This window comes from Chelonia mydas, chromosome 1 (assembly GCF_015237465.2).
Source record: "Chelonia mydas isolate rCheMyd1 chromosome 1, rCheMyd1.pri.v2, whole genome shotgun sequence".
Classification (NCBI taxonomy): Eukaryota; Metazoa; Chordata; order Testudines; family Cheloniidae; genus Chelonia; species Chelonia mydas.
In genome coordinates this window covers 246,864,251-246,878,660 of record NC_057849.1, presented here as the reverse complement: position 1 = coordinate 246,878,660, position 14,410 = coordinate 246,864,251, and the positions used below count along the sequence as shown (strand labels likewise).

Below are 14,410 nucleotides of genomic sequence, written 5' to 3'. Positions count from 1 at the left end.
AAGCTTTCACACTGTGTCTTCTAATATTTTTTGTTTGGTCTTTATTCTTTCATTACAGCTACAAGCCCCCAGTGTGAAGGGGTTTGATTTTGCTAAGCAGCATCTGGGCCAGCACAACAAAGATGACATCCTGATCATTCATGAGCCAGCTCCTCTTCCAGGACCTATTAAGGACACTACCCCTTCTGAAAATGGAGATGTGCCAAGCCCCAAATCAAAGACTGCTTCAAAGCCTTCAAAGAATGTTCGACACAGAGGGAGGTTAGTTCAGCTGAAGAGAAGTAGCGTTGGCTAGATTACGGTTAATTAAATGCAAAGTGGTATTGTAAACTGCAAAGCATTTTCAGTGAAGGATCCTCAACTTTGGAACTTGCTTTTTCTAGCAGTTCATCAGAGCTTATGTCTAGCTACTTTATAGGCGCCATTGCAAGGCTGCTTTTTTTTTTTTTTTTTTTTTTTTTTTTGGCTTTTAATTGCAGCATTTTCAGTTAAATGGGATATCTTGGGCAGGGTGTAGGTTGGGCAGAATCAGAGCATTACCTATTATGGGGTAATGTTAAGTGTATTGCTTTTAATGCATTGAATTTTGTAATTGCTTGTGGTTAGTAGGGGAATGGGTGATTAAGAAATCCTATTAGTGATACTAGTTGCAAGTATTATATGTAAGTCAGACTAAAATTCCCACAAATCAACAAAAGCTGCAAAACTCAAAGACGACACTCTTTTCTGTGCCCATCACTGTGTTACCTATCTGCTAAATGTCCAACACTCTCCTCAAACTGATGTCAGGCAAAAAGGTGCACAGCTAAGCAAGTTGAGAACAACATATCACCCTTCACTTAGAATTTCCTGACCGTCAGCAAGGGCTGAATGACATCATCATTCATCCACTACTCATTGCATTGCCAGAGCCAGAGAGAATCAGGCCTATGGGGAGAAAGGGTGTGTAGCTGAGACAGTGAGTTAGAGATATTAGTGCTGTGGCATTTGTGATGACTGAAGCCATCCATCTTCCTCTCTCATAGAGCTATTAATTATCTTGAGTATTGTGATGAGGAAGGTCTCCTACCAGCCCAGTTGTCTCTGTCTTGTGCAGCATACTGAGGAAGGAATGCGGTACTCTTATATTCTCCTGAATATGTGTATGTCACATAACTAAACTTCACTAGAGCTGCTGTCGGAATCGTTCTCACCAAAGCAGGACACTGAGATATGTTGCAGCTTTGCAGAAGAGACTGGATATTAGTTTGTGGAAGACGGGTGGCTTCCTCGCTCACAAATGTGCTGATTGAATGAAAATCTCTGGTGCTTTATGAAACCACCTATATCAAGTGTTTGCAATTTTGGCACCCATAACTTCTACAGCCTCACTCCTCACCGTGCTTCCACACCCAAGTCCATGGGCTGATGCTACCCTACTCCCTTACCACATTTATCAGTGTTGATGCATATCAGTATTTAAAAGCTGAATGTGGTTGAGAATTAGCAGGGTGTGTGATGGATGAAGATGATGGGTAGGAGGCGCATATGGAGGAGCGGGGCTGTGTGAGGACGTGGGGCGTAGGATTGTATCATTACTGTAAGTGGGTGCCTAGGAAGAGTGCGGGGGGTGGGGGGGGGCATCGGGGAAGTCTGTGAGGGAAAGGAGCGTGGCATTGCCGGGAGAGTACTGAGTGGTGTGCAGGGGTGTAGCCGGGCATGACAGTTGATTGGGCTGTGGGGGCATACAGAAATTTGGACTGTGAGAGGGAAATGTGGGACAAATGGGCCAGAGCTGGGTGGGGCCTGATGGGAAGAAATGAAGCAGAGACGAGGAGCCATGGTATGATGAACCACAAGTGGCTCAGCAGAACAGAGCGCCTCTCTGCTGCACTTTCCACCAGTTCTTCCTCCTCTCCCCTTCACATCTCTGCTCACTCCCACCCCTTCTTCACCATCCCTGTTTGCAACCCAGATGCCCCCCAACACACACAGCCATTTGTCCCTTGCTGTGTCCCCCAGCATGGTTGCTGATCCCACCTTGGCTGCCCGCAGTGCTCCTGCATTATGACAGGGGGAAACCAAGAGTGATGGTGGGTGAGGATGTGGAGAGGGAGTGAGGGGTGCATGTGGGGTGTGTGTGGAGAGAATATTTTGGGTGGAGAGGCTTGCTGGGAAGAATGAGGGGCATACAGATGGTGCTTTGGGGGTCTAAGCAGCACGCTGCCTCTGCTCTGACTTGTCGGCACTTGAAGGGCTCTTCATCTGCTGCTGCCTGGACTCCCTAGTGCATTGCACTGGCAGAACTGTGGGGAACCCCTGGTATATCATTGCCTCTGCACAGAAGCACTTGACTCCTCTGGTTCTCCGCAGCATGGTGTGCCAGAAAGCAGAGGATGGGCATCCCTTTTTCCTTCCCACCTAAGTCTCCCTGCTCAGTGTCAGATCGCTGCACCCCAACTCACCCCTATAAATCTCCACACCTCTCCACTCAATCCCTCATGCACCCCAGAGCTTCATTCACTCTTCTGGCCTCCTGACACCCTTGCTGCCACACATGGGCTTCTCCAGAGCCCATCCCCCATATTCCCTGCCTCCCCATGGGCTTCGTAAGGAGTAGAGCTAGTGAGTCAGGGACCGAGGCTAGCAGCATCCCAGAAAACAGAAGCAGTTGAAGGAACTTGTCACTTCTGTCAGCTAATCTTGGCTCAGATCAATTAGATTATTCTAAATGAGAGAGATGAGTTCATGTGTTTCATTTTAAAATTTCAAAAGTGGCCTATGTCAGAGAGATTATCAGAATGTGTAAGTGTGTGAAAAGAGAGAGAGTAGCTTGGAGTTTGAGAGCTCTGTGATGTCTGAGGGTTTTAGCAGGACTCAAAGGAAAACATGGTAAATTTTCGAAAAGAAGCTTTTTTAAATGTTTCCTCTGGATAAGTTAGTAAATATTTTACTTAAAAAATCATTGTGCCAAATTTGAAATGTGGGTATTTCCCCCCCCCCCCCCCCCCCCGCTTTAAGTGCAATCTCCATGTAGGCTCAGCTGTGGAGTCACTTCATAATATGTTGATGTGCAGCTGCCAGTGAGATGTTTAAAACATTTTCTCCCTGCGGGAGGGAAAGACGGACACATTACGGATTTATATTTTATGGATCATTCCTTCAGTTATTTGGTTTTGTGGGTATGTACAGAATAAAACAGAATCTGATTCAATATAATGCTGTACAAAACAGTATGGTGAATATTCATATTTGTTATTTGTATTTACTGAAATACTGAGTCATGGACTAGGACCCTATTGTACTAGGTACTGTACAGACACAACAAAAAGATGGTTTGGGCCCCAAAGAGTTTACAATCTATGCATAAAACAAGAGATAGCAAATGGATACAGACAGGTGGGAAGCTAGAAGAGAACAATAAACCAGTGTTGGTCAACATGATAGGCCTGTGGTCTCAGCACGCCACGAGCCTGACTGTTGTCAAAGGTTTTTTTGTAGGCATCATGGCAGAGGAGGGTTTTGAAGGAGGATAATAAAGTAGTTTTGTTGATGTTTACGGGGAGCTCCTATAAGTGTGAGGGGCAACATGGGAGAAAGCACAAAGGTGCTTGTTTGAAAATTTAACTAGTGGGCAGAGGAGGCTGACATCATGGGCTGATCAAATGGAAGCGACTTATGATATATAAACTATTTATTTATTCAAGTAGCACCTAGAGGCCCCAACTGAAATCAGGGTCCTTTTGTGCTGTGCAAGGTACAAATGCATAATAAGGGACATTCCCTGCCCTGAACATCTTACAACAGCACCCAGCAAAATGGAGCCCCAATCCCTAATAAGGCATTTGTATGCTACCATAAAATACATATTTACTAAAAATCTAAATAGAGAAGACGAAGAGTGGGAAGTAGAACAAAGGCACTTAATGAGGAAAATGAGGAAATTAGTTAAACAGAAATGAAAAGGAACTGTCATAAGAGTGAAATGCCTGCAAGCTGCATGGAAACTTTTAAAAACACCATGATAGAGGCTCAAACTAAATGTAACCCCCCAAATAAAAAGTACAGCAAGAGGACCAAAAAAATGCCCCCCTGGCTAAACAACAGAGTAGAAGAGGTGCTTAGAGACAAAAAGACATCCTTTAAAATTTGGAAATCAAATCCTACTGAGGAAAATAGTAAGGAGCATAAACTCTGGCAAGTCTAGTATAAAAGTATAAGTAGGCAAGCCAAGAAAGCTAACAGAAGACATGAAAACTACCAGCAAAAAAACATTTTTAAGTACATCAGAAGCAGGAAGCCTGCCAAAAAATCCAGTGGAGCTACTGGACCATCAAAGTGCTAATGGAGTACTCAAGGAAGGGCCATTGTGGGGAAGCTAAATTAATGCTTTTCATCAGTCTTCACTGCAGAAGATATGAGGGAGATTCCCACACCTGAGCCATTCTGTTTAGGTGTCAGATCTAAGGAACTGTCCCAGATCGAAGTGTCAGTAGAGGAGGTTTTGGAACAAATTGATAGATTAAATAGTAGTAAGTCACCTGTACTAGATGGTATTCACCCAAGAGTTCTGAAGGAACTCAAATATGAAATTTCATAATTACTAACTGAGGTATGTAACTGGTGGTTTAAATCAGCCTCTGTACCAGATGCTTGGAGGATAGTTAATGTAATGCTGATTTTTTAAAAATGCTTCAGAAGCCATCATGGCAATTACAGACCAGTAAACCTAATTTCAGTATCAGACAAATTGATTGAAACTATAGCAAAGAACAGAATTATTAGCTATATAGATGAAAACAATATGTTAAGGAAGAGTCAACATGGCTTTTGCAAAGGGAAATCATGCCTCACCAATCTATTAGAATTATTTTAAAGTATCAACAAATGTGGACAAGGGTGATCCAGTGGATATGTTGTACTTGGACATTCAGAATGCATTTAACAAAGTCCTTTATCAAAAGCTCTTAAGGAAACTAAGTAGTCATGGAATAAGAGGGAAGGTCCTCTCATAAATCAGTAACTAGTTAAAAGATGGGAAACAAAGAGTAGGAATAAACAGTCAGTTTTCATAGTGGAGAGCAGCAAATAGCAGGGTCCCCCAAGGATCTTTACTGGGACCAGTTCTGTTCAACGTATACATAAATGATCTTGGAAAAAAAGGGAAACAGTGAGGTGGCAAAGTTTGCATACAATATGAAATTACTCAAGACAGGTAAGTCCAAAGCGACTGCAAAGAGTTACAAAGGGATCTCACAAAACTGGGTGACTGGGCAACAAAATGGCTGATGAAATTCAGTGTTGATAAATGAAAAGTAATACACATTGGAAAACATAATCCCACCTATACAGACAAAGTGATGGGGTCTAAATTAGCTGTTTCCACTCAAGAAAGAGATCGTGGAGTCACCAGCGATAGTTCTCTGGTGCAAAGACAGTCAAAAAAGCTAACAGAATGTAAGGAACCATTAGGAAAGAGAGAGATCAGGGATCAGCAACCTTTGGCACGCGGCGTATCAGGGAAATCTGCTGGCGGTCTGGGATGGTTTGTTTACCTGCAGCGTCTGCAGGTTCGGCCGATCGCAGCTCCCACTGGCCACGGTTCACCGTTCCAGGCCAATAGGGGCTGCGGAAAGCAGCAGCCAGCATATCCCTCGGCCCACGCTGTTTCCTGCAGCCCCCGTTGGTCTGGAACGGCGAACTGCGGCCAGTGGGAACTGCGATCGGACGAACCTGCAGATACTGCAGATAAACAAACCGTCCCGGCCCGCCAGCGGATTTCCCTGATGGGCCGCGTGCCAAAGGTTGCCGATCCCTGGGATACATAATAAGACAGAAAAATATCATAATGCCACCCTATAAATCCATCTTTGAATACTGCATGCAGTTCTAGTCACCCCATCTCAAAAAAGATTTATTAGAATTGGAAAAAGTACAGAGAAGGTCAACAAAAATGATTAAGGGTCTGGAACAGCTTCCATAAGAGGAGAGATTAAAGTGTGAGATTGTTCATCTTAGAAAAGAGACAAGGGGGATATGATAGATGTCTATAAAATCATAAATGGTGGTGGAGAAAGTAAATAAGGAAGTGTTATTTACCCTTTCACATAACACAAGAACCAGGGGTCTCCCAATGAAATTAATAGGCAGCAGATTTAAAACAAATATAAGGAAGTAGTTCTTCACACAACACACGGTCAACCTGTGGAATTTGTTGCCAGGGGATGTTGTGAAGGTCAAAAGTATAACTGGGTTCAAAAAAGAATTAGATTAATTCTTAACCAAGATGGTCAGGGATGCAACCCTATGATCTGGGCATACCTAAGCCTCTGCCTGCCTCAAGCTGGGAGTAGTGGACAACAGGGGATGGATCACTCAATAAATACCCTGTTCTGTTCATTCCCTCCCTACCATCTGCCCCCAGCCACTGTCGGAAGACAGGATGCTGGACTAGATGGACCATTGGTGTTGACTTAGCAAGGGCATTCTTATGTTCTGACCAAGAGGTGTTCAAACAGAGAGAGCTCAGCTCTCACTTTCCTGTTTGTGGGGCTCTTCTGTCTATAAAAAAGATTATGTAGTGAGGAAGATTTGTACATACTATAGTGATTCTCTTTTTTCCAGGAGTATTTTGTATTGGGATTTGAATAACCAATATACTACTTTTGCAGGAAGAGAATTTGTATGGAGTTCTGTAGATAGACTGGCAGTATGCATAGGGTGAGGGAAGTTGAGTTAGGAACGCTAACAAGTGCATGTGGTGGGTTGAACTTTTGATGAACTCATCTGCCTGAGCAGCACTTATCTTAGTGTGCACTCTCTAGGGAAGGCTGACCTTTAGTTGAAGGCTTTAGTAACTGGATCAAATATCTGCCAAATCTGGCACTTAGCAAGGTTGGTGGACCAACTAGTCCGCTTCATGAAACCATTGCATCAGTGCACAGACAGACTATGAATGTTTACAAGATTATATATCCAATATGCATACTATCGCATCAGCTAATCCTCTGCTGAAGTGCTGAATTTAGAATCAGTTGCATCTAGTGTACTTTGTCCCGTTATTGTTTTGTATTCTGTTTTTTGAATAGCTGTCAGCTGAAATACGCGTGCAATTCAGAGGCTGGTGGGGAAAACCACAAGATTGCCTTTAATTGTTCTATATATACCTACCATGAGCTAATTAAATTGAGTGATATAAGAAATTGTAGGTTATTAGTATTCCTGCAGCTCCTGAATGCCCAAATAGATGGAGGCCCCATTTTACTAGATACTGAATAACCATGTAGATGACACAATCTTTGCCCCAGTTAGTTTACAATCTAAATCTAAGACAAACAGGTAAACAGAGGTGCTGAGGAGGAAGGATGGGATAACAATAATACTAATGTGTTTTTGCATAGACAAGCTATGTCCACGATTTGTAGAAACCAAGGGATTGTATCTTTCTTTTGTTTTGTACTGTATTGAGTAAATAAAATATTAATAGTCCTGGCTGATTGTAGGCTTAAATAGTTAGCAAAACTATCAGTGTGGACTTACTTTCAGAGTTACTTTAGTAGCTGGACTTGGTAACTTCATACTCTGATACTAACTACACATTTAGTCATATTACTTTTGAAGTAACAGATGACTTTTCTGCCTGAAAAGTAATCCTGCTAGTTGCTAATGTGAAGGGCTTTCTGTTACAATTAAGATTACCTTTTTAAAAGTAAAAACAGGTTACTTAACAATCCTGTCATGTGTATGAGTGAAGTCACGGGGCACAGCATTGCCACAATTTTGCAATTCCCACATTCATGACAAAGGTAATCAGTTATGTATTATAAGTCAAAGTTCTTTCTCAAAAGAACTTTAAAAGTCCTACCAACATATGTTCTTATGGGATCTCCTTGTACCTGTTGGCTGTAGCCCTTTATAAACCCATCTAACATTTCATTCATCTTTTTTTATATCTTCTTTTTTTGTGGCTGCAGAGTTTCCCCTTCAGATGCTGACTCCACAGCAAGTGAACAGTCCAGTGGGAGAGAGACAGGGGAAGAAACCGCAAGACCACCAATCACTGCCAATGAGGGCAAACCACGCAGAGCTCCAAAGAGTGGTTTGTTACATTTTATTCTTCAGTCTCTTGCTGCAGTGTTTTGGTAGGGCACAACTGAGATACATTTCAGTGCTGCTATTTTCTAAAAAGTAATTTTTGTCTATTGGATCTTCTTGTTTTGGTTCTCCTCCATTTTTCCCTCTGTTTATTTTCTCTTTTCATATGTTGCAGTTGGAGATCTGCATGTTTCTTTCATTCAGGCATGCATCTGATCCAAGTGATATAACACCAATCACCCTCTGTTCTCTCATCCAGTAAATATGGTTCTAATCACGTCATTATGACTCTGTTGGTAGAAATCTTGCAGGAAATTACAGGAGTAAGGAGATCACAACAGGACTTGACACCGTGGGGGCATATGCCTTTAACTGTGACTTTGAAAAAGTGAGATTTAAAAATAGGGTGGCAAGTTAAGAGTTTAAAAATCAGTGTGGTGCTTGTGCATGGTATAATTTAGGAAGTCAAGATGCCTTATTATTAGCACGAGTTTTGGTAAAGACTTGTTGGCATCTCATGGAAAATACTGTGCGTTATTCACCTCACCCCTGTCATGTTTTTATTCCATTTTACCCGCATTTTAAAGTATTTAAAATGTTTGCATGAAAACAGGATTTTGATTAAGAGCTAACACTTCTATTCATATTGCTTACTTCTCACTGGAGATTTTAGGACCAGATCCTCAGCTCATCAATCAGAGTAGCTCCAGTGTGGAGGTCCAGATACATTACAATCCTGTTTTGTACAAATGTCCTTAGTAGTAGTAAAACAAGAGAGAAGGGAATACTGGAAGTACCACAGGCAGATCTCTCTAAAAGTTGAATGGTGTTCAGAGTTTTCCATGAGGTGGCTATTGAGGAATGCAATGCCAATATACTTGAGCTAATAGCATACATTTCCCAGTTTACCATTGTGTCAGAGAAGAGGTGATAATGAGTAAGATGCAAGAGATCTTTATGATAATATCAATCACTAGTTCCCTTCCAAAGCACCTGTTTTTCCCCAGTGTATGCTTCTACCTACGCAATGCTCAGCACACTGAATGATTCTGAAAGGGCTGGTTTGATGAGGCTCGTTTACTTCCTGGATGAACATTCTGTTGTAACATGTAAGCAAACAAAATACAAAGTAGGCAAATGCTGCCAGAAAATAAAGTGTGCTTCCTAGTAAACTAGAATGCAATACAGGTCCCTTGCATACACCTTTCACGAGGTGCCCTTCTTATTTTGTAAGATGTCATCCTAGTGGCCTAGGGTGTATGTTATAATGTCTTATGTTTGCTGTAAGGACCAGAATTAATGCCTGAATAAATGAGTATAATATTAGTGTTTTATGAGGAGTTAATATTATGAAAGACTGTTGGACTGCTACTTGTTCCAGTCTATGTGAATCCAGCCCTATTGCATCTCATTCAATACTATCCCATTGCCTCCTGCTGGGAAACTCCCTATTTGTCACCTTGTTTTGCATCTTCCTCAGAGTTTCCATGTTAGGCTTTAGGGAGTGTTAGAAGTTGTTACAGCAAGAGCTAATTTTAACTGTATCTTAATTATCTGGAAGGATTTGCTGGAGAGCTGTGCAAAATGTGTCCTCTTTTTCCCTTCTGCCATTCTGGGGCTGAAGAAGCCGTTTCTCAGTAATTGGTCCTCCTGGTCAAGGGATAAAGGGGACTATTTTTAATGTTCAAGACCAGACCCCACTGTAATGGTGTAGTCTACTGCTGCTAAACTCCAGTCTGAGCCTCCTTTTCCTACAGCTAAGGCTTGGCAATCATGTATCTCACTCGGCACCAGAGCGGCCTTTTTATCATACGTTTTTCTAAATGCCATTTCTGCTGAATTATTCGTAACTATGGTATCATCTTTTTTTGCTTTCTCCTTTATGCTGTAAGGAGCAAACAGAGTGGGTAAGTATCCTAGTGTTTGACAGCCTTTGTTTAACTGGCAGTTTTGTGGTACAAATGCAAATAAAAGTCTTAGAAAGCTTAACTAATTGTATCTGAAGTTTGAGTCGATTTGTCCTCAGAGTCTAAAAACCAAGATTGGTTTTGAGCAATTTACTGTCAGAAAGAATTCTCAACAACACAAATTATATTAAAGGATAATTTGTTTATCCGGTAGCAAGTGCATTTTTTCTAATTGAGGCTTTTTGTTTAATTATGTGATTTGTGATGTTTTGACTAAAGTATTGTATGCTAAAGTGATCTCTGTTATTCTTTGCCTTTTGGCTTCCTTCCCTGAACAGAATGTGAATAGTTAATATCTTTTAAATGGCCAATATTTATGCTGCTTTGAACTCTGTCAGCTGTTCAGTTTAATGTAGTATATATTTTTAGATAGCTCCTAGCCCTAAGTGATATCATTGTGACTCGTAAATTTAAGTCTTTACTTCCATGGGATTGGCTGGCTCAAGGGGTTGATAATTGAATAATGAGCCTTCACTTGTTCACAGTTATTACTCAGCCCAGGTCTGTTGGGACTAAAAATTATCAGTTGGCTATTCAGTGTCATATGTGAAAATAGGTTGGTGGCTTCATTACTGTACCTACTACTGCCCATTGACTACAGTGGACTTTGGACGATGCCCATTGAAGGGAAATAGCTGCACTTGGACTTGCTTTGTGTTAAATTAGGGGGGACAAAATTAGAGAGGTTAGATGACATTTGTACAGGCAACTTAGGTTTTGTAAAGACAAGCTTTTACAAAATTCTTAAAACCAATACAAATGCTCAATGTCTTTTGTTACGTTCTAGGGGAAATAATTGTTTTAACAAAGTAGCATTCCTCAGCTGCACTTGGAACCCAAGCCACTGCATTGTTTTAATACGTGAGAAGCTGAAAGTGAAAGTAACTAGAATGGACAGTGAACAAGAAAAACTGACTAGTGTGTTTAAATTGTTCAAGAGGAAAGGAAACAAACACCGTAGATAGTAAAAAATAAATTAGGTGATTAAAATTATTTATTTTTAATCATCTAAGTTGTTGTCAATAGCATAGATAAACTCAGTGAGATATCCATCGGAGATTTGCTATTCATTTTAATATTTAATATTATTTAAATAAAATGTTTAACTCTCTTAATTGTAGGTTAGCAAATTACAGATATGATGGATCAATTGAAATAATATAATCATTTCAGAGACTTTTTTCCCCATTTAGTATTTACAGAAGGAATTAATTTTTGTCTTTTATTTTTCTGCTTAAAAGGACACAGTCGTCTTAAAATATGCTACTTTCTGTATTTGTATTAAAAATAATACTTATGATTATTGGTGCTGAAAAAAATTAGGCAAAATAAAATTCTCTTGTTTTTTCCATGTGTTCCGTTAATGCATTTAACAGCACTTTTTTGTATAGTCTGTTTCTCTAGTTCGTTTGTACAGTCAGTCATTTAGGCCTCAGTCCTGCAAATTGTTCCACATGAGCAGGACCTATGCGGAGTTCTCCTGACCCACTTCTTAGGGCTTCCACAAGCACAGCAGTGCCTTCATATGGAGTTTGTTGTAGGAATAGTGAGGTTTAGTGAGTTTCTTCCTTTGTTTGTGAGTCTTTCATGCAGCAGCAGTGGGGAGAGGAACATATTTTTTTCAAAAAGAAAAATGTTATTGTAGAACCACAAAAACTGGCAGGAGGACATAGGGGCAGGTGTAGTACTTGAAACTACTTTTAATTAATTTCGTTAAATTGACCATATTTCAGATTGACATTTTCTCTGAAATTTTCATTTATAGAATAGGCACTGTGAAGAAAAAGTTATGGATAAAATTATAAAGGTTCTGACTAAGTAGTATAGTTGCATATGTTACCAAGTAGTACAAAAATGTAACAAGATATTTGATGAGCTCGTTATCAAGCAAATGTCCATTGGATCCCTAGAATGACACTCTTAAGTATATTTGGATTGTAGGTGTAGAAATTAATTTTCCCAACATATCAGAGCAAAGCATTGTTTGTACGGCTAAATGCCTAATGCTAGACTGTTTACTTTCTGTTGGTAAGAAAAAACAGACGATTAAAAAGCTTAAATTTGTAAAAATTACCTCTAAAACTAGATTTTGGACAGATTTTTAAATCTTTCTTTCGTTGAAAAATTGCCCTCGCTATCACTTATCTGTTAAAGTATGGCATTTCGTAGTTCGAAGTCTTTTATTGGCTTGTAAAACTCCATTTGTGGAATCTGAGCCTTCTTAAGTAATGTTATCAATAGTAATTTGTAGTACGTACTAGAGCATTCTGAATAGCTTTTGGTGGGATAAAACTAGTTTGAGGTTTTTATCTTTGTAAAATATCAAATACTTGATTTAAAAAAATAAAGAATGATTGTTCACCGTCAGGAGAAAAAATGAAAAAGTTTAATAATCTGCAGACTACTGAGTAAACTGCCTGCAGTAAATCTGCAGCGGATGGAAGACCTCCAGGGCAAATTAAATGCAGCGGCAAAGAAGGCATAATGTTGTAGCACACCATTTCATGTTATCTTGTATGGCCAGACATTTCACTGAGTTGATCCTAGCTATGACACTGTCTTTTATTTTATTTGTTCTGGTAATTCAGGACCTCCGCAGACCAGTAGTGGAAACGAGCAGCACTCCTCAGCCTCTATCTTTGAGCATGTGGACAGGATGTCTCGTTCCTCAGACGCAAGTAGACGGGTCCCCAGCAAGATCCAGTTGATTGCCATGCAGCCAATCGCAGCCCCTCCTGCTCAGAACCCAGCACTGTCTGACCGAGTAGCAGAGTCCAACAAAATTAACAAAGAGGTATTTTTAAGATAGTGTTTGTGTGCATGACTACAACGGGGTTCAAAAAAGAACTAGATAAGTTCATGGAGTATAGGTCCATCAATGGCTATTAGCCAGGATGGACAGGGATGGTGTCCCTAGCCTTTGTTTGCTACAAACTGGGAATGGGCAACGGGATGGATCACTTGAAGATTACCTGTTCTGTTCATTCCCTCTGGGGCACCGGGCATTGGCCACTGTCGGTAGACAGGATACTGGGCTAGATGGACCTTTGAGATGGACTGGGCTAGATGGCCATTCTTATGTTCTTGTGTTCATGCAATGGTATATATACAGTGGATATAGAAATGGGCTGCTAAGTGAGAAGGGGAGCAAAAAGGTTCGCAGTTCCCTTATATGTTGAGAGTCACACTTCAGATCCTGTGAATGGTTTTTTTCCTTTATAAGTGTGTAGTCATGAGTTGCCTGTTGTTTTGGGTCATGGAGAAAAGCCTGACCTTTTGTTTGAGCTCTGATTTAGGTATATCTTGCAACTAGAGTGGTGACACACTGTTTACCATGCAACCTTGAGTTACCATGCAGGTACTTATAAACACTCTGTGGTGCGTGGTGGCTCTGTACATTTGTGTGACACCCAGATGACTCGGCTATCTGGGTCTAGTTCTGCATGCTTCTCCCAGCTGCTGCTCAGTAATTCATTTTGTACTTGGCTGAAGATCATCTCCTCCCCCTGCTTCTAGGTTAAAAGCTCAATTCGTCCTTTGTGTTGAGTACCTTACATAATATGTTGGAAAGTAAATTAATACATCTAATACCTGTAGACAAGGAAGTCCAGGAAATGTAAATTTAACTACTAGGAAAAATCCTGCTATGTACATTTGTCTAATGGCTTTTTTATACTTTTGTAAAAGATTATAGTGGGTTTTATTTTTCGTGCTTTTTGTGCACCTCAACACAGTTCCAACACAAGCACAGTGGCCATTAAGTGCCTGATCCAATATCTACTGTAATCAATGAAAAGAGTTCCATTGACTTCAGTAGGTGTTGGACCAGCTCTAAAAGCACTGGTCTACGCTTAAACTAGTGACTTGAAGAACCTATTGCCATGCCCTGGACCATTCCACTCCTCCTTCCCTCTTCCAACTGTGCTCCTCAAGCAGCTCCTTAAGTTCTTGCCCCTTGTATTATGAGGTTTTTTTTAAAAAGGGAATCAGAGACAGACTTTGGCTATAATTATCAAATCTCTCCTATGATGCAGACATATGGGTGCAGGCAGACATATGCCATGTACACCCTTGGTTGCAGTCTAATTTTAATGGAGCAATGTTTCTCATGGCAACTGGCAGGACTTTTTGTTATCCATCACGCCTTTTATAAACAGTCTGCCACTTGTCTTTAATTTCACTTGCTATATTAGTGATTATACCATGTCTGGTAGCACATCTACCTGGGGAGATTATGGGTCTATTACCCGCAAAAGGACGAGATAACTGAGGGAGGACCTGTGTGCCAATTTCAAATTGCTTGCTTTAGCTCTGGCTCTCCTTTTTATTGTACAGCAGTAATAGGCTCTATTTGCAAAAGCGTATCTCAT

The 14,410-nt window shown here is 40.7% G+C and overlaps 1 protein-coding gene across 7 annotated transcripts in view; it reads left to right on the top strand.

Annotated features, from left to right (window-relative positions):
* KIAA1549 (KIAA1549 ortholog) overlaps positions 1-14,410 on the top strand; it is a 216,706-nt gene that overhangs the window by 169,237 nt on the left and 33,059 nt on the right. For 4 of the 7 annotated variants that reach the window (XM_043541575.1, XM_037879352.2, XM_027834465.3 and 1 more), the window contains exons 11-13: positions 59-261; positions 7,953-8,077; positions 12,629-12,834. In XM_043541575.1, coding sequence (XP_043397510.1) covers positions 59-261; positions 7,953-8,077; positions 12,629-12,834 — 534 coding nt within the window. Of the gene's footprint in view, positions 1-58; positions 262-7,952; positions 8,078-9,965; positions 9,981-12,628; positions 12,835-14,410 lie in introns of all 7 variants that reach the window. The other 3 variants (XM_037879366.2, XM_037879344.2, XM_037879354.2) reach the window with 1 other exon arrangement.